The sequence below is a fragment of the Primulina huaijiensis genome, chromosome 2 (genome assembly GCF_012295235.1).
Source record: "Primulina huaijiensis isolate GDHJ02 chromosome 2, ASM1229523v2, whole genome shotgun sequence".
NCBI classification, from domain to species: domain Eukaryota; kingdom Viridiplantae; phylum Streptophyta; class Magnoliopsida; order Lamiales; family Gesneriaceae; genus Primulina; species Primulina huaijiensis.
This window is the reverse complement of record NC_133307.1, coordinates 22,245,693-22,265,468: the sequence shown is the minus strand read 5'-3', so window position 1 is coordinate 22,265,468 and position 19,776 is coordinate 22,245,693. Positions and strand designations below refer to the sequence as shown.

General features: G+C 33.7%; 1 protein-coding gene, 1 long non-coding RNA gene and 1 pseudogene across 3 annotated transcripts; 2 read left to right on the top strand and 1 right to left on the bottom strand.

Moving 5' to 3' along the window:
- Nucleotides 1-7,469: 7,469 nt before the first annotated feature.
- On the top strand, nucleotides 7,470-8,301 carry LOC140962347 (uncharacterized). Its single transcript, XR_012172527.1, has 3 exons — nucleotides 7,470-7,576; nucleotides 7,665-7,896; nucleotides 8,133-8,301. It is a non-coding gene; the product is annotated as an uncharacterized lncRNA (long non-coding RNA).
- Nucleotides 8,302-10,831: 2,530 nt separating this feature from the next.
- On the top strand, nucleotides 10,832-13,491 carry LOC140970259 (pentatricopeptide repeat-containing protein At1g02370, mitochondrial-like; annotated as a pseudogene).
- A 581-nt stretch (nucleotides 13,492-14,072) lies between these two features.
- LOC140970243 (uncharacterized) lies at nucleotides 14,073-18,321 on the bottom strand. 2 transcript variants are annotated; one of them, XM_073431896.1, is made up of 9 exons: nucleotides 18,125-18,321; nucleotides 16,541-17,068; nucleotides 16,181-16,246; nucleotides 15,933-16,099; nucleotides 15,699-15,834; nucleotides 15,413-15,509; nucleotides 14,860-15,248; nucleotides 14,617-14,721; nucleotides 14,073-14,521 (listed from the first exon to the last, which is right to left on the bottom strand). In XM_073431896.1, the coding sequence occupies exons 1-9, from the start codon at nucleotides 18,254-18,256 to the stop codon at nucleotides 14,213-14,215; spliced, it is 1,929 nt and encodes a 642-aa protein (XP_073287997.1). In that variant the 5' UTR covers nucleotides 18,257-18,321; the 3' UTR covers nucleotides 14,073-14,212. The 2 variants fall into 2 exon arrangements, with proteins under 2 accessions (XP_073287997.1, XP_073288004.1); XM_073431903.1 differs by having other exon boundaries at nucleotides 14,074-14,521; nucleotides 15,708-15,834.
- Nucleotides 18,322-19,776: the final 1,455 nt, after the last annotated feature.

Below are 19,776 nucleotides of genomic sequence, written 5' to 3'. Positions count from 1 at the left end.
AACCAGTAAAATCACGACGTATATAAAAGACATGTAAGAATACCAAATAAATGCAATGATATGCTATGCATGAATGGTAACAATGGAATAACGAATACCAAATGGAGTCCAAACGAATAGCATCATCAACGATAACAGTGGCCACCGGTGCCAGGAATGCAGCATCAAATCGCCGCTCGTCCATGCACGTAGCATCAGGAATGCGAGTAGCTAAGTCGCTCGTCCCTAGCTGTCATCTGGAAATGTGGCTAATCCTAACCCACTCGTCCCTCTGATGACTCAATATATCTCAACAGAATCAACATAAATCGCCGTCAAAGGAGTCAAGGCTCAATATGTTATGTCAATATAATTTATGCATGAATGCATCAGAATAAACATTCAAGGCACGTAATAGCAAACAACATTCACCGAATATTCTTACACGTCAATATAAGCGTCATAATAATATAGGTTTGAGCGTACCTCAATTACAACTTACAATACCACAGTAAATTCTTAAGGACTTCCTAATGAACTCGTCCAACGATAAAACCTACATTATAAATTCACTATATACTTCAATATAACGCATTCCAACTGACTAAAACATTTTATATCGGCTCGGTAAAAATTAAATTTCCGGGCAGCCTATATAACCTATCAAATTCTGAAATTCAAGCTTAATACCTCAATAATCTAGGCTAAAACGCACAATAGTGATCTCGAAGAAGTAGCTCGCCGGAATGTCGCCGGAAACACTGTTCACGATCTGAAAAACGAGCTGGAAATTAGGGAAAAAGCTTACTGCTACATTTTTATAAACTAATCCACCAAGAACAACCAAAAATTCGAAGCCAAAAGCTTACCTAAACCCGAATCGAAGCTCACGCACAGTTACTGGAAATCAATCCGATCGAGCTCGAAACCCTCCGATTCGTGGCAGGAAAGACTCTAATAGAAGGGAGGAAAAAAGTTGCTAAGCTGCTGCACTACTCTCCGATCACTGGCGGCGCTACGCGAGGGCTGCAGAAACAGGAGAGAAGCGACGAGTTGCAAGGCTCGGGGGAAGAGCTTCTGGATTTGAGCGATCTGTTTTCTATCAAATGAGTTTGAGTATTTAATTAAATGAAATGGGCTGGGTCTTTTAGGTATTGGGCCTCACATGTTAGGTTGTCGCAGTCGTTAGTTGAACGTTACGATTTAGCAGTCAGCACATGTTAGGATCATGTTACTTTATTTCCCAAATCTAGAACATTAAGAAGTTATTATATTATGATGTATTTAAAAATTGAAAAATCGTGTTATTTTTTGTCTCAGGTGCGGTATCTTGATAAACCAATATAAATAAAAGATAAAAACTGGCCACCGAAATTTTACATGGAAAACCTCTAAAAATTATTAAGGTAAAAATCACGAACAATATGAAAAGATTTCACTGTACTATTTTGTAGGCTACAACCTCTCACTTTGTTTCCAAACAAAACACACAATTTCTTAATACAGGATAACATGGCGAAAAGAGAACTTTATTTATAGGATTTCTCCTCATGCGAAATCTCATGAAAAAGTCCAATATTGCAGCATCCGTGAATGAAATACATTTAATACATTTCACATTCCCACCTAATTTGCCCTATCAATCTACCTAATTGTCTATATATCTCCCACTTGAAAATTTGATTAAAATCAAACACATCTCTACATATCATTTATATCTTGACATTCTTTGTTGTTTATGTTTCTGTTAAGCCACTTGAGGATCTACGCTTCTCAAATTTATCAGTTTTTACTGGCTTGGTCAGAACATCAGCTATATTATCCTCTGTATGAATCTTTTGCATATTCACACTTCCTTCCGCTACTATTGATCGCACAAAGCGAAATTTAATTCTAAGAATGGAAGGTTGGATTTCTTGCGATGTGCAAGACACTCTGACTGTCACAAAACAAATTAACTTTTTCTTGTTTGTGTCTGATCTCCTTCAATAACATTTTAATTCTTATTGCTTCCTTACAAACTTGAGTAGCTATCATATATTTTTTCTCAGTTGTAGATAAAGTCAAAACTATTTTCACTTTTAAAACTCAGCTTATTGTTCCTCTGTAAGTGTAAACACATACCCAGTAATAGATTTTCTCTTGTCAATATCACCTGCATAATTTGAATCGGCATAATCGATTAGTGTAAAATCCGATTTTTGCGTATTTTCAGCTCGCAAGGGCACGGTTGTCAAGTTTTAATATATGTAAGTAAAGTATCGTTCCCACGAGGAGTGTATATGTCAAAATATATCATTGCTTGTAATTAAAATAATCACGACTTTATTTAGAAAAATCAATAGAGGTTTGGTTTGTTTAAAACAACTTAATTGCAAATAAATAGTTAATCTAATAACCGAATAGAGAAATATCAACGAAAAAAATATTTAGAGGAGTAATTTCACTAAGTTTCCACGATAATTATTCCCGTTTGAATTTATACTCATGAATTCCTATTATTTAATGGTCAAGAACACTTAATTATTTTATTCACCCTTTCCCAAGTGACGAATAAATTGTACCATTCAAACTTCGATCCAAACATTCCTAAAAAGAATATAAGTTTAATTGATATATGCAAACAATGTTCTTACATAGGTCTCGCTAAATTTATATGCCTTCTGAACGATAAAAACATTTAACGATGCGTCTCTAATTATCTATAATTATAGTCCCTCTCCCGAGTTGTAGAATTAATAAGACAGCATGCAATTTATGTTCAGTAAATTGCAGTCAAATAAAAACAAAGAAACACAATTAAACCAAACAGAATTCAATAATAAAAACAACCACGTTAAATCATCGTATCGACAAAGCTACGTCATCCTCTATAATATAAAATTAGTTCATAACAAAATTCAAGCGAAAACAAGACATGTTCGAAGTTTTAGACATCACAACACAAGAAAATATAAAAGCGAAAGAATAGATGACAAATCCGAAGTATCGTCTCTGTCCTCAGATCATTCGTTCTTCGTATTTGTGATTGATCTTCGCACTCTGGATCTTCGTCTTGTGCCTCATCTTCGTAACGGGCCGTAGTTCGAAGCCCATTTACTTGTTCTCGCCACCATTAGGCGCCCGTCTCTTTAAGGTGTGGCGCCGCGGTTGTTTTTCGGTGTTTTAGCGCTGTGGCACTTTTTGACTGGCGCCGCGGCACTTCTCTTTCGCACAAAGGGGCGCTATAGCGCTAGTCTTGTGGCGCTGCGGCGCTTGTTGCTTCGTATGCTGCCTTAGTGCTGCGGCACTAGCTCTTTGGCACTGCGGCTCTAGTCTATCACCCTTTCACGCGCAAAAATACATCTGATTGTTCTAAACTATCCAATAGTTGTTTATCTTTTGCAAAGCAGAAAAGCAACAAAAACGAAATGTAATTATGTTCGAAACTAACATAGATCAAATGGATTAACATATAAATTAAGTGTGATTCTTGCACTTATCGCCGATCCTCCAAAGCATAATGCATCATTTGAGGTACTCTTAATGTATCTTTGGATCCTCTTAACCGCACTCCAATGCTCTCGTCCACGATTCACCATATACTGACTATCTGCTCTCACTGCTTGTGCAATGTCCAATCTTGTATAGATCATGTCAAACATCAAACTTCGCACAGCCGTTACATATGGTTCTCGAGACACTTTCATCCTCTCTGTTTTTCACTGCTATGACACATTTCGAAGGATAACTTGAAATTAACAGGAAGTGGGTTGAAATTGGCTTACAATCTTACATGTTGAAGCATTGCAAGTATTTCTTCAAATAATTGTTCTTGAAAAGCCAAATTTTTTTGTTACTTATATCTCAATGAATTTGCATATCTAGAATCTTGTTTGCTGGTTCAAAGTCTTTCCTATCAAATTTTTTAGCAAAATTTGTCTTCAATTCTTGGACTTGATCTTTGTTGGGGCCTTGCTACCAACATGTTGTATACACACAACAACAAAATGATATAATCGTCATCAGACCTTGTGAAATATGTACAAGGGTCTTCACTCAGTATGTTGTATTCAAGGCTCACAATATAGGAATAAAATATATTGTGTCAACATCTCAACGCCCGTTTGAAATCGTACAGAGATTTGTTCAACCTGCAAACCAAGTTCTCTTTGTTTTTTTCCGCAAAATCTTCTAGCCAGAAAATATATCAAGATCTCCATGAAAAAATATAGTTTTCACATCTAGTTGTTCTAAATGTAAGTCAAACAACGCACACAATGTCAACACTACTCTGAATGTTGGAAGTCGAATCACAAGAAACCCCTAAAAATTATTAGGATAAAAACAACGAGCAAAATGAAAAATATTTCTCTATAATATTTTGTAGGTTACAACCTCTCACTGTATTTTGAAATAGAATACACACTCTCTTAATATAGGAGGACAAAACACCTCACAAATATTATAGAACTACACACTCGAAGAAGAATAAATGCTCGAGAGAAGAGCTGGATGAATATTGGCATGCAGAAACTAATGAAATGAGAGTCTTATTTATAGGAGTTATCCTCCGATGAAATTTCATAAAAAAATCCTATATTGCAGTCTCCGTGAATGAAATATATTTAATACATTTCATATTCCCACTTAATTTTGTCCCATCAATATACCTAATTGTCACACAATTATAAACATAATTGTTCTAATTAATTATAAAAGATAAATAATCTATAGGCTCTCACTGTTATATGATCTCTAATTATAAATTATTGTATACAAAAAATCCCATTCATTCACATATAACATGCATGTGCATTGATGACTGGTTATTTACAAGACAAGAGATGTCTAGTGGTTTCCTCCCATGAATCTTTTTTGGCTTTTTCTAATTTGAATTTTATTTTAAAGAAAAAGAGGTTAACATTTTAAAATAAAATACTTATAAAAAACAATCTACTGTTTTCTTTTAATTATCAATTCGATATATTTAGTTTATTTCTAGATCTATACCTCTTTTTATAAATGATTTTTTATCTTGATCATACGTTAAGATATTAGATATAATAGGTGTATATGAACGATAATCAATTTGTACATTCTTATTTTTTGCAAAAAAAAAAAAAATGCAGGTAAATTAACTTAATTTAAATTAGAATAAAAATAATATTATAATTATAAAATTTATTACGAGATCATACAATTATTTGGGTCATCCATGAAAAAGTATTAATTTTTATGCTAAAAGTATTACTTTTTATTGTTAATATCGATAGAATTGACCCGTCTCACAGATAAAGATTCGTAAGACCGTCTCTTGTACTCTTATAACAAATTATTATTTTATATAACCATATAGTTCACGAAATCTACGTGTCATCTACTTGCCATAGACTCCATCCTTGCGAATAAACTGTAGAATCTAGTAATCTACTATAAATAATGTAATTTTAACGTAAATTTCCAGATCGGGTATTGAAATTTGTTAAGATTGGTTAAAGCTACTTTAATTATATTGTAATTTGAAATTTAAATAAATTGATATTTCCCATATGCGCAAGATCTTAAACGAACCAGGATATTGGAAAGTTGACTTGTTGAAAACATGTTCAGCCAATTATTTCAAGAATGAATTGCTTTGAATCTCCAAATTAAATTTTTTTTTTTTTTGCCGTTTAGCCTCTTTCAGAAAAAAAAAAATATGTGTTTGCACTTTTTGATTTACGAAAAATATCTCTGCATTTTCGGACTCACGTGTTTTTCATATATGAACATCGGTACAAAACATTGAAAATTGTACTAATATATAGTATTCGAATATCAATTATTTTAGATCTAATGTAAAAGATAAGATTTTGAGTATAAAATTGGGACACATTTATTAATATCAGGATTTGATATACATGTTTGATTACTGAAAAATCATATATTAGTATCGGATATGAAACAGTTGGTACTCAAATATCATATATTAGTATCATATTTTCAATATTCTGTATCGATTTATATCCAAAAAGAGAAATGTGTCACTAAAATCAATATTGGTTATACATATTCGAGTAGGGATGTAAACAATCCAAACCAAACCAAACATTATCAGGCTTGAGCTTGGTTTGTTTAAGATTGTTTGAGGCTCGAGCTTGATTCGAGCTTTTATTATCAAGCTTGAGCTCGGTTTGTATTGAAATTACTGAGCTCGAGAAAAGCTCGAGCTCGGCTCGTTTAGCATGTTAATCAAGCCAGGCTCGAGCTCGGCTCGTTTAATAGCTCGTTTAGCATGTTTAACAAGTGTGACTTGAGCTCATCTCGTTTTCGAGCTCTGATAAGCATAGAATTGAGCTCGAGTTTGAGTTTGAATCGAGCTTGTTAAAAATTAAATATATCTATAAACTAATTTTAAATCAGACATAAAAATGTAAATTCATTAATAAATAACCAAAACGACACAAATAAGAGTTAAAAAAACATAAATCAGTATATTATTGAACATTCCAAAATCATACATATAGAATATTCATTATATACTAATATCACCATATAAATAAAATGGTGTGAATTCATCATTTTTTCAAACATGTCTTGTATTCAATTCCTTCCATTGACATTAGTACTAATATTTTTATTTGTCAACTCAACAAATGAGCCAATTTCAAGCTTACGAGCCACCTAAACGACTCGAGCTCGAGCTTACGAGCCACCTGAACGAGCCGAGCTCGAGTTCGCAAGCCTATTATCGAACATGGTTGCGAGCTCACGAGTCGAATATCCTTAGGCTTGAGCTTGGTTTGATTAAATTTTCGAGCTCAAAATCGAGCTTGAGCTTGGTTTGATATGATTAACAAACAAACTCAAACGAGCCGAGCTTCGAATAGCTCGCAAACGGTTTGATTCATTTACATCCCTATATTTGAGCATTCATTAATCATATATTAGTAACAGATTTGAAATAGTTGGTAATCAAATATCATAAATTAGTATCATATTTTTTATGCTTTTTTTAGCAATGTTTTTAGCTATTTTCATCCGAGAAAAAATATGTGGGTTCGTAGAGTGTAAAAACATTTTTTTTGTGGATCAAAATATGCAAATACATAATTTCGATTTTTACTTTGATATGGATTTGGAAATTCTAGGCCAGGATTTGGAATTCCAATTCTATTTTATTTTTNATTTTGAGAGGAATTCAATTAATACCATGGAAATTAAATTATTTTATTACATCATCGACATATATGTTATCTTGCATAAAAATATGAAGAACTCGTATAATATAATAATATTGAAATAGTAAAGAAATATTCCTGGTATAACATAGTATACCATATGGAATTAAGTTGAATGAAATCCTTCCAATTAAATACAAAATCCAATCTTACCAAGTAATATGGTCTTCAGAATTCCGAATCCTTACCAAATCCAAACATAAGGTAAGAAATTGTGGACATGTAAGAATTAAGAAAATCTATTTAAACTCTATATATATCTGCCAAAACTTTTAAAATCGTCAAAAACTAAAGTAGCCATGGCAAAGATTGTCCTAACTTTGTTTCTTGCAGGTTGTCTTATCGGAGCTGTATTCTCGTCTCGTCCCAAATTAATTGATACCGACGGCACAATAGTACGTCAACTAAAACTTCCATATATATATATATATGTATATAGACACAGAGTAACTAATTAATCACTCGTACGTGATTTGAAAGCAGTGGCCAAAGGATTGGTGTGAGCCTCAATTCATGATTCCGCCTGAGGAGCTCCAACAGTTTATAGACTATGCTTGTCGACGTCACCCCTTGGACTGCTTACCCATCCAACCAGGTGGAGCATGTTTCGAACCCAACACCTTATATTATCATGCCTTCTACGCCCTTACCCTAGATTATCGTCGTCATGGCCGTTGCGACGGTGCAGTTGGATGGAAAACGTCACGTGATCCATGTAATCCTCTTCCTATATATCTCTATATTATTCTATTTTCGAATTTAATTGTCTTACATATGAGACATAATAATAATATCACAAAAACTCTTGTGAGACAATCTCATGAGTCGGTTTTGTGAGATACATATGTTATTTGGGCTACCTACAAAGAAATATCGTCTTTTATGCTAAAAATATTATTTTTTTTCGTATCACCAAAATCCTAATTTTCTTATGTTCTTTTTTGTGTGCAGCTCACGGTGATTGCCAATTTCCATGAGTGCAAAGGAATATATACTTGAAGCAGAGATTTTAAGTTAGTAGAATACAATAAATAAGGAGGACAAGGGGGTTGTTTTTTTTGTTATCTGTAATAATTTTGCTGAATTTTCCCATAATAATTATGAAAAAAATACGACAATATTTACGTATCAAACAACTTTATTAGAGAACACGTTGGGCGTATTTACGGTGTACTTTTTTATACAGTCATCCTAGATACAAAAAAATTTTCACCGAACGAAAAAAATTAATCATCCTCAAAATTACAAAAGAAACACAAATATAAAATGAACAAAACAAACTTGTTTAAAAATTTAAAACACGAAAAAATATTCAAACAAATGAGAAGAAAATATCATTTAAACCTATAAGTTTTTTTACATAAATTTTAACTATATATACATTTTTTTTTTATAATCACTTCTAATCTGTAGAAAAAAAATCCAGTTTTTCTTTCCCGATTTTCCTTATTATTATGATAGCCAAACGTCCAGCAAGAGAATATATGGACTCGGACAAAGCATTATGAGAAAATATATATTCGTCGATACTCAAGCAAATAAAAAAGACAACTGTATTAAATTTAACTTAAAATACACAATGAAAGCTTCCATCTATGTCTTCTTAAAAGTGACTACCACTATTATAATCATTATCACCATTAATATTGTTTTGATGATGTTGATTATTATTTATTATAAATATTATCTTTATTATCATTGTTATTATAATTAGAATTTTATATTACCATTGATATTATTTTTTAATCACCTTTTATTATTACTACTTCGGATTATTATATATATCATGAATGTGAATATTAATTAAGAACAGTTTTATCTAGAGAAAACAAAGATAATTATAAGCACAGTGGGAAAATAGTTGTTCCCATTATGATTTCAGGTTACCGAATGTGTTGCTAAAGTTTTACCTTAGATGGGACATGATTGAAGAGGCTACAACACTCAATGAAATTTGGTTAACAAAGGGATGGAACCTTATTTAAGCACATTGATCTTATTTGCTACTCTATGCATTAAAAAAGGTCAGATAGATTTGGCTCTGAAGGGACTTTTTTTTTTTTTTTTTTTTTTTTTTTTTTATATCAGAGGAAACAATTAAACTTTTTCTCGATTATTTTGAAGAGAATTGTGATGAAGATAAAGCTGAAAAGTTAATTGACTGCATGAGGAAGATCGATCGCCTCGACTCCTCGGTGTGTGATTCTTTGCTTTCTAAGTTCAGAGCATCCAAAAGGGATATGGAATTCTGGATAGCTAAGAGTTTTGGAGTTTCTTTGACACAACTGATGTACTACTGGAGCCAGAACATGAAAAACCATTTGCTCTAGCTACTTGTAAGCAACTTGTCCTTTCGTTATTGGCAAATACTCAATTATTTAGAATTAAATGTATAAACATGTTCTTACAATGTGCTATATTTACATCTAAACTCAGGTTATATTTATTAAAATTACTTGACTATGCTTGACAATCTATTGTCAGGTTAAATTTTTTTGTCTTTACAAGTAAATATTTTTAAATATATTATAGTTTCTACTCTAATAAATCCATTCTGAATGTATTCGAACAATTTCAATGTTTATTTCTATTTTACATAATTTAGATATTACACAATGAAGGATGATTATTTTTCAACATGTTAGAGTAGAGATCCCGTGGGAGAGACGTGTGTTCAAACTTGAAGGAGATCAAAACCTTCTCTCCCGGCTTTGATAAAAAATAATAATAATTATTATTATTTATTACATATTGGTTGGATAAAATTTTTAAGAGTTGTATATATAAATTTGGACAATTTTCCACGTTGAGCTAGTTTTTTTTTTTTTTTTTTTTTTAATTGAATTAGCTCACATCTGTTAGTCACTTCTAGTTAGATTGTTAGCCGTAAGTTATTGACACTTGATAATAATGGCATTCACCCGACAAAACAAAGGAAACATGAACTTACTTGATTTGAAGAGGAAACTAAGATTTATCAGTTACATTTAAGATCTATTTTAAAAAAGAAGTGGCCAAGAACAAGAGGATATTGGAACGTGCAAGAGCTCATAACTATTTTAAAACATTTTTTGGACGAGTATGTATCTTGTGAGACGATCTCACATATTAATATTCATGGAACGGGTTGATCCGGTTCATAGTCATTATGAAAAGTAAGATTTTTGACATAAAAATGATATTTTTTCATGGAAATCATCTAACAAAATTGACTCATGATGGCCTCACAAGAGTTTTTATGTTCTTAGATATATAGAAGAATCTATATCCTACGTGTAAAAATCCGAAGCTCAATATTTTATTTTATGTTTCATTTAAAGTTTTATATTATTTATATATATAATGCTAATAAAAAAAATTAATGTTTTTTTTTTCTTGTGAAATTAATAGGGAATGCTAATCTTTTTAACAATTTGTATATCATATAATAACGAATAAAATTAATTTTATACATATTTTAACAAATAATAAACGAGTAATATAAATTGTTTTAATTATTAATTAACTAGTTAAAAAAATTTTAAAATATTTATTCAAACAATTAATAAACAAAAATATTTATATGTTTTGAGTAAATGTTTATAAATAAATTTTTCAAAATGAATTTTTTTATTAAAAAAATAATAAAATATAAATATTTCCCTCCTACTCGCCACCGAGACGAAAAAGGCGATGAGTAGATCCGTGGTGAAATCCTCCATAAATGGTCTTCAGTATTTGCTCGTTGGCTATGTACAGCAAAGCCAGTGGGAAAGGTGAAGAAGAAAAGCCTTGTGTTCGACAAAGTCTCGAGGCTCTGGCTCACTCCATCCTCCAAAACCGCCGTTACAGACTTTCTTGATAAATGGGTGAGCGAAGGAAATTCCGTCACGCGTTTCGATTTGCTAAGCCTCCTTGGTTATTTCCGAAATCGTAAGAAGTATCACCTCGCTCTCCAGGTATTTTTCTCTTTTTCCCGATCTCTGAAACTGCAATGTTTTTGTCGATCTGGTTGTGGACATGGATTATAAATGGGTTTCTCGGTGAAGGGTTGATGTCTAATTCGTAAAGTTTTTAAATTTTCTTATGTGTGTGTCTCAGCAATTTCTGGCACTTGTGGATAGTTTCCAGAATCGTTTTTGGATGAGTCTTTTTTTGCTGTTTTAGGCTTGTGTGTGTGTGTGTGGATGGAGGGATATACTTGCAATGAGCCACGTTTCTTCCTTGGTTACATGTTTCAGCAAGTGATGGATCGTGGGTGCAATCTTGCATATCAGTTTGTGAATATGAAATAGAACATACAATGTGTTAACCTTGGAGAACAAAAATTGCCGATGAAAAAACAGAGCTTCATTTATTCGCATTTTGTTTTAACTTCCGTGAAAAAATTTTGGACTCGACCACTTGTGTGTAGGGATTTCATTAAAGTATTGGTGATGTTAGCTCATAACTTAAAGGTTGCTCCTACCGGCCACAGCCTCTTCTCTTCTCAAAACTGTAGGAATACCCTGCAACAGATGTTCTTCTTGGGATGCTGGGGTTATCCAGCATGACTCTTCAGGGGTTTAAGTCAGCCATACTGAATACTAAATCATATTAACTGGAGCTCGTATCCCGTTCTTGAGAACTCATTTTTTCCTGACTTGGTGGGTGTTGAATTTATTTCCCCTAATTTAATACCTATTGCCTCTACTGACAGTCTTATTGATTTATCAACAGACTGGCCTGGTTCACAACTTAGCGTATAAGCCTGTAACTATTCAACATAGCTAATCTGTTTTGAACTACATCTGCAGGCTTCCTTATACTTAATGTGTGTGCTTTTGAGTGAGCATTGATTCGGTCTTTGTTCTGTTGATTCTTAACCAAATAATTTTCTCTATGGGCACATATTTTACTAAGTTGCCGGTGTCAGTTTCATTGTTTAACATGTAAATTTTAGATGTATTAACATGTCACCTGTTTGACTGGATGGAAAAAAGTAAACTTGAAATAAACGATTCTGATCAAGCTCTATGTATCAACGTCCTCCACAAGACAAAGGGTTTAGCTTCAGCTGAACAATACTTTAATAGCCTCCAAGACTCTGAAAGAACTCAGAAAACATTTGGAGCAATTCTCAACAGTTATTGCAATGCGAAAGCTTTTGGTAAAGCATTGAAAACCTTTGAGAAGATGAAGGAGTCTAATTATGCATTCACCCTGAATTACAACAGTATGCTTGCGCTCTACCATAACATGGATCAGCCAGAAAAGGTAGTCTCATTAGTACAAGAAATGGAGGCTAAACATATCGCTCTTGACATTTATACTTATAATATATGGATTATTAGTTATGCTGCTCTAGAAAATTTTGATGCTGCTGAAGAAGTTTTAGAAAAAATGAAAAGTAATAATGTGGAATATAGTTTTGTTTACGTGTGGAAACCTAGCTACCATATATGTCAACCGTGGGTTGTTCGAAAAGGCCAATCATTTTCTTGAAATGATGGAGAAAATGGAGAATCAGCAAGATAAGTTTGGATTTGGAGCTGTACTAACCCGTTTGAAGTTATTTTCTGATATGAACGATTTATCAGGAGTTAAACGGTCGTGGGCATCTCTGAAGTCTACTTATCAGACCCCCCAATAACACTAGCTACCTTTTCATGCTTGTAGCTCTTTCCAAACTCGGGGATCAAGAAACCCTCGAGAATCTTTTGAAGGAGTGGGAGATGGGTTGTTCCAAATATGATTTCCGGCTACCGAATGTTTTTCTAAAGCTTTACCTTAGACGTGATATGATTGAAGAAGCCACAAAACTCTATGAAAATTTAGTTAACAGAGGGATGAACCCAAATTTAAGCACATTGACATTGCTTGCTAATCTATGCATTAAAAAAGGGTCAAATTGATTTGGCTCTGAAGTATCTGGAGGCGGGTGTTGATAATGTGAAACAAAAGATGCGGGAATTGTTTATATCAGAGGATACAATCAAACTTTTTCTGAATTATTTTGAGGACAATTGTGATGAAGATAGAGCTGGCAAGTTCATTGACAGCATGAGGAAGATTGATCGCCCCGAATCCTCGGTCTGGGATTCCTTGCTCTCGAAGATCAGAGCATCCAATAGGGTCATTGATGGCTAAGAGGCTTTGGAGTTTCTTCGACACAAGCACTATTGTACAACTGAAAACAGAAGCTGAAAAACCATTTGATCTACTTTGTAAGCAACTTGGCCTTTCATTATCGGCAGACACTAGGGAGCTTCAAATTATTCAGAATTAGCTGTATATACTACATTTTGCTTTATTGATATCCAAGGTTAATATAGTTGTGAATGTTGTGTTCATCTTCCAAGAAAACGTAAAAATAATCGTCCAAGAAATTAAAAATAAAGGGATTTGAATTTGCATTAGTTTTTATTTATGACATTTAGTTTGATATCATGCCAGGGATTATTAGTCAACTAAGATGAACCAATTTCAACTTTAATCTAAATTATGTATATAATTTATTGCTTTTTTAATAAAAATTAATAATAGTTATTGATAGAGAGAGTCAGGTGACTGCATGGTGGAGCTGTCTTTTCCGATGGGACAAATGATAACAGAATTCGAGGACTGATAGAATTGATTCATTTCTTGGATTTTTATACCATATTAATTATTATAATGATTAAATAGTACGAAAGCCCCGCGAGATGCACGGGAGCTTTCTGCTCCATTTTCTTGGTTAAAAAATAGTGAGACTGATTTTACCATTTTCCTTGGATATATGCTGTACTATTCACCTGTCAAAGAAAAATCCGTGGACTTCTTCTATAAAACAGTAATTTATTTATGAGCCTTAAAAAATTCAAAAAAAAAATCGACACGTGACAAGAAAAGTTACTTTCTTTAGTCCTTTTGTAATAATTCATGTTCGACGATCTAACAGTCAGAAAATAGAATTTAAAGAGTTGCAATTTTTAGGTGAGTACCATATTTTTCGTTCATCATCATAGTCAATTCAAATTTTAAAATTCATTGGCACAAAATGAACAAAGAAAGAGACCATGTTCTAGCTAGTTTTAAAGCCTACAATTATCGGCCCCTGGACCTCCCAGGGTTAAAACAACACCTTGAAGTTCACTGTTAATCCTAGAACCTTGTCCTACGGATGGAGGTGCTCGATTTTTGGGGGACGATCTCCTCGACCGGGCTGCTTCGAAGCAGGAATCGGAGCTTGGGTCAAGCGCTTTCGCCTGCTGCTGGGAATGCCTCGGATGTGAAACACTGGAAAGGTTTTTGCCAGAAACGCCACGATTATCGGTGGTTTGGTGCACGAATGACGACGGGCATCGGCCAAGAAATGGACCTCTGAATGCAAGATCAGGACCCTTGAACAAAATTTCATAAAACAGTTTGTGTTTAGATACTAATAAATTAAGGAAAGATTGGCTGCTAAAAAAAGAACAGAATCCATAGAGCTTACAGGAGGAAAAAGAACTCCTCTGAAAACCGTCCCATTGACAATGGCAGTCATTAAGTAGCCAGAATCAAATGCTCCGTCAACTTGGCCGCGAACCTCGGCTCCAATCTGAGAATTACAAATGATGAATTGAAAAGTAATTTACTTAGAACTTGTAAAATGTTTATATGCCACAGTTGAAAAGTAAAAAACAACACTTATGACTAAAAATATACATACGACACAATGGCGTCATATCTATCTTACCAAATTTCGGGTTTTCGGTGTCTCGAGGGACGACGATTCCACTGCTTTGCGTTGTACTTCAAATGCATGATCATTACAAAGAACATTCATATGTTCTTGTTTTCCTTTACTTGAATGATTGGGAGATAATCGAATATCTCGACACGTCCTGGAAGTGTTGCTGCTCAGGTTTAGTGGAGCATGACTGGGAGTTGAAATTTTCTGCCTGAATAATGGATGAACTCTAGGAGAGGAGTAATAATGGTTGCTTTTGGACCTAATTATCTGCTCACAATCAGATTTGGACGGGGACGAGTGCTGCGAAAGTGGAAAAGATTGCTCCATGGACTCCGGTTGTGCATCGAGTGTCTTTGAGTTGTTTGTTCTTCTCCTCTTAGGATGCAACATATCTTCAAAAAACAACAAAATTTCCAAATTAAGAAAATAGGTGTGTATTATTACAAGATGCTCGTAGTTCAAACACAAAAAACTATTCTGTTATTTTGCAGGAGCATGTCAGACTTATTAACTACTTAATTTTTCGTCGAACCAATGAGAGTTCATCGTAGACAACCTGAACCAAAGCGAAAAGTCTGTTTAGAGATGAGATCAGCATCAGGGACATCCTTCCTTTCTAAATCTTCACTGTCACTTACAAGTGTCGTTTTCGGCTGCAAATGATGGAATGAATTAATATATCAGTCTTCAGAAAGGCCAACTCTGCATTAGACTAGCTCAGGTACACACTGTGTGTGTCGACTTAGTATAACACATGGAACAGCAATAATCACTCAAGGGATCTGCCATACCATAGAATTTTTATGTATAAAAAAGGACAACATAATTGTTCAATTCAGTACATGTTTTACCAAATCACGTGGAGCTTGAATTAAAAAATTGGTTTCCTTGCTGTCCATGTTTCCAAAAGTATTATTCGAGGGAGACTCGATCTGCAAGATGAGCAGCTCGCTCAGAGGCCGTTCATCCTCGCCGCACCTAGAATGTTGAAGAAGCAAGTACAATTTGTCAATACAAGTCATTGACAAAAACTAAGAGACTAAAGTGTTAAGCATGTTGAATTAGAAAAGTCTAACCCTCCAAAGAGGGCTATGCCGAGGTTTGTGACTGTCGCTGTGTGAGAAAATCGTCCTTGAGACTTTTGAAAGCATGTCTCAAGCTGACGCCATGAAGACGTGATCACATCTAGGACCCATATGTCACCGTAGTATTGTTTGTCCCCAACTCCACCAATCACATACATCTGCGAAGGCACGTAATTTGTTGCTCGACAAACTAGCAAAACTTAAAAACCAAAGTTTTGGTTTGAGACAAAAATACTTGCCTTGGTACCTATACTAACAGAAGCATGGCCAGCACGAGCACTAGGTAAAGGTCCACGCCCATCTATCTGACAAGAAAATCAACAGAACTTCATATCATTTAACATAAAAATTTCAATTATGTGTTCACCGAGTGATCTTGAAGAAACATATCAAGTTGATCGCCACGATTCTTCTGTACTGATTGGATGTTTGTCACAAGCCTGATGCTAGCTACCAATTTCCAACAAACCGTTTTGCGGTATCAGGCACTTGACAAACAACAAATCAATTTTGCAAAAACTGTGATACCTAGTATGACAAAGAAGATTTTGAATGCAACTAATATATGCCAGGAATTAAAAACGACTCGAAGTTCATACCGTGGACCATATACTTCTATTCAAATCCAAAACACAAACATCACATTGGTATCGATCACCGGAGTCTCCACCACACACATATAACCTGTCACCCACAACCACAGAACTATGGCTATCCCGAGGAGCGGGAACATGCCCTCTTACTTCTGGTGAAGTCCATTCCATATTCTTCAAGTCCAAAATATGTAAGTCGCTTAGGTAGTTTGCTTCACCTTCACCACTACCCCCAAAAACGACCATTTTCTCATCACCAACAACATTAGCGGTGTGGCTTTCTCGAGCACATGGAGGATTTCCTCGGCATTCGGGATGAGTCCACTCCCTGGACAAGAGATCCAATATGTGGATATCATTTACTTTCTTACAACCGTTGGTACCTCCAAATACTATCATTTTGCTCCCAACCAGGACAGCAGTGTGACTATCTCGGGGCCCTGGCCCAGATCCTGAAGTCTCAAGTATGTTCCATGTCATCGTCTCGAGACTGCACACGAGGACATCACTAAAATGCACACCCCCTCGACATCCCTAAACAAACAACCAAATATGGATATTCATCAATGCTTCCTTTTCCAATACATTAAGAAATTTAGCCAAAATAAAAATCACCAGTCTATTCTAAAATAATCAACACAGTTACGATAAAACTCGCCACAGATAACTCATCGGTTCTGCATGTCATAAGTTTCAAATTTGGTTTTTGAATGTTTGGTTTGCAAAAGACTCGAGCACACGAGACATAGCCAGGACAAACTAACATAGGACTATGTTACTCGTAAAACTAACAGTAAACACAGACACATCATTATTTCATAGGCACACACTTTCTTCACAATAAATTCCAATCATTAAAAGAAAATGTACAAAGATTGAAAGTTTCATTTCAATGCCATAAGAATGCACTTTCGTTGGCTTCTCGTTACTCTTGTATATAAATGGTAAATATTTATTCAAAACTTTTGGGAATAAAACTTGATCCAAGAAGTAAATAATTTATTCTATTTCGCCAGGAAAATTGTTTATCTGTGAAACATCATTTTATCAGAATCGATGTGGAAACTAAAACTTTAAGGACAGCTTGCATCTTTCTTCATATACTTGCCTTCTCCTTTTTGTTTAATTAATATTTATATTCTAGAGGTACTAGTGCTTAGCATGTTCATTAACTTTAGATGACAAACAAGAACAAAACAATAATTCAAGATATATTTTTTTAAGCAAATAATTATTATTTTAGATGCTTCCCACTGCAAATAAATGTGAAAGAAAGTCGGCAGCAAGAGGCATGAGGGCAAAAAATATCCAAATAAAAAAGTTCTTTCAAGAAAGTGAATGTCATCTTTCCAAAGTTAACCAAACAAGAAACTTAAGATGGAAAATGGGAAAAAGGACTATAAAAATAAAAAATTTCAACGCAAAAACCTTGAACAAATGAGATCCCAGATCATGTTGACTACACAACTGAGCTAGCTTTTGAGTTCATTTGATATTTATAAGAATAAAAAGATAGAATACGCACATATAATTAAGTATATATATATCATGCAAAATATTTGACAATTATTAAAAAAAATAAACACATACTCCAAATACGTAGAGTAAACCATTGAAGTAGCAGGCAGAATGCCCCCATCTCTCAGAAGGGTGAGCTTCCATAACCTTTGGATACACCGCCATTGCCTTCTTTCTTCCAACTTCACCTCCCAAAGACCCCATTTCTTTTCTGCATCTACTTCTTTCTTCAATATTTTATGTAATAATATATTATTCTTTTAAACCTANGAGGGTCAAAATAAAGAAGATGACATATCAACTATCAATGTCAATGGACATGAAAAGATGGGCGCTTTCAAGTCTAAATCACTGTTGCTTGCACCACCATATCAACTCCATCGTAGTCCTGGTTAAATGCACATACCATGTGTGTGTGTGTGTATATATTGATTGTAGAACACAATAAATAATGTTGTTTTTTGTATGCTTGTTCAGTTTCCCAAGTTGTCTAACTGAAAATGATGGACTATACACACACAAGGGAATCTGTTGGCTAGTCTAACACTCATTAAACAAGAGTAAACACAAAAAAAAATTTCTAATAATTTTATTAATGTGTGTGAGAAACAAATAGATATATGGGATATGTCAATTTTCCCTTTCCCAATTAAAAGTTATTATATTTTTAAATGTTCGTAAATAACCTTCACAAGTTGCATAAGTAACAAACGAATTCAACTTGATAATTAATTCCGAAATACAAGTTAAAAAACGGGGAAGTTGGTGAAAAATCCTCAATCAAAACATTTCTTTGGGTTCACTCCCTACCCACAAAATTGTGGTACTATGTCATACAAATTGTGGATCACTTCATGTGGAAATGTGGTACACTTTATGTGGAAATGTAGTACTGAAAAAATATCCATGGACTGAACACGAAAAAAAAAAAACGACGGCCAGGGACTGAAGGCTAATTTCCCGTTAAAAAACACCTTATATTTCTCGATGTTGGGAATGATTTTGGGATTTGATGGGGGGAGAAATTAATGCAACTTTCAAAGCAAAATTGTGTAGGTGTTTTGTTTGTATGAAGCGTGGGACTTTGTGTTTTTGCTAATTCTCCTTCAGTTTTGGGAATTGGAGTGGACACTCTTTCCATCAAATTCATTCAGATTTTACAATAGAAAATACCAAGTGACAAATAAATGTTCCCAATACTTTTTTTCAAAAAAAATTTAAAATTGATTTTACAAATCTACTATCCTAGCTAGATCAAATTTTCAATTGTTAGTCATTGTTCAAGATTCTTAATACTAATCTACCTTGTATTATGCTACTATTATGTCTTTGTTCAAGGATAATAATAGCATAAATTTTCACAAAAAATTTTTGTGAGACTTCTCACGAATTAATTTATATTTTGTTAGATAAATCTCAAACCCGATCCGATCTATTAGAAATATTATTTTTATGTAAAAAATACAACTTTTTATTGTAATATGAACTAGGTCAAATCCGTATCACATATATAAACTTGTGCGACTTTCTCACAAAAAACTTACTCATAAATTTTTATTTATATTGTATCAATATTACTTTTTTAAGCAATGTGGATCGAATTGATCTTATTTTTTTGTTGGATTTTTTTTTAAAACAATTTTGAGTCAATTGGATATTAAGATTAGCTGAACATTGGTATAGTAACGTAAATTTCTCTTTACACAAAAGAAATTTGACCTCAA

Coding starts and splice junctions, on each gene's coding strand:
- LOC140970243 (XM_073431896.1), bottom strand. CDS start 18,256: ATGGGGTCTTTGGGAGGTGAAGTTGGAAGAAAGAAGGCAATGGCGGTG. Junction 16,247..16,540: donor ATAGAAGTATATGGTCCACG/GTATGAACTTCG, acceptor TTTTCTTGTCAG/ATAGATGGGCGTGGACCTTT. Junction 14,722..14,859: donor CACCGAAAACCCGAAATTTG/GTAAGATAGATA, acceptor TGTAATTCTCAG/ATTGGAGCCGAGGTTCGCGG.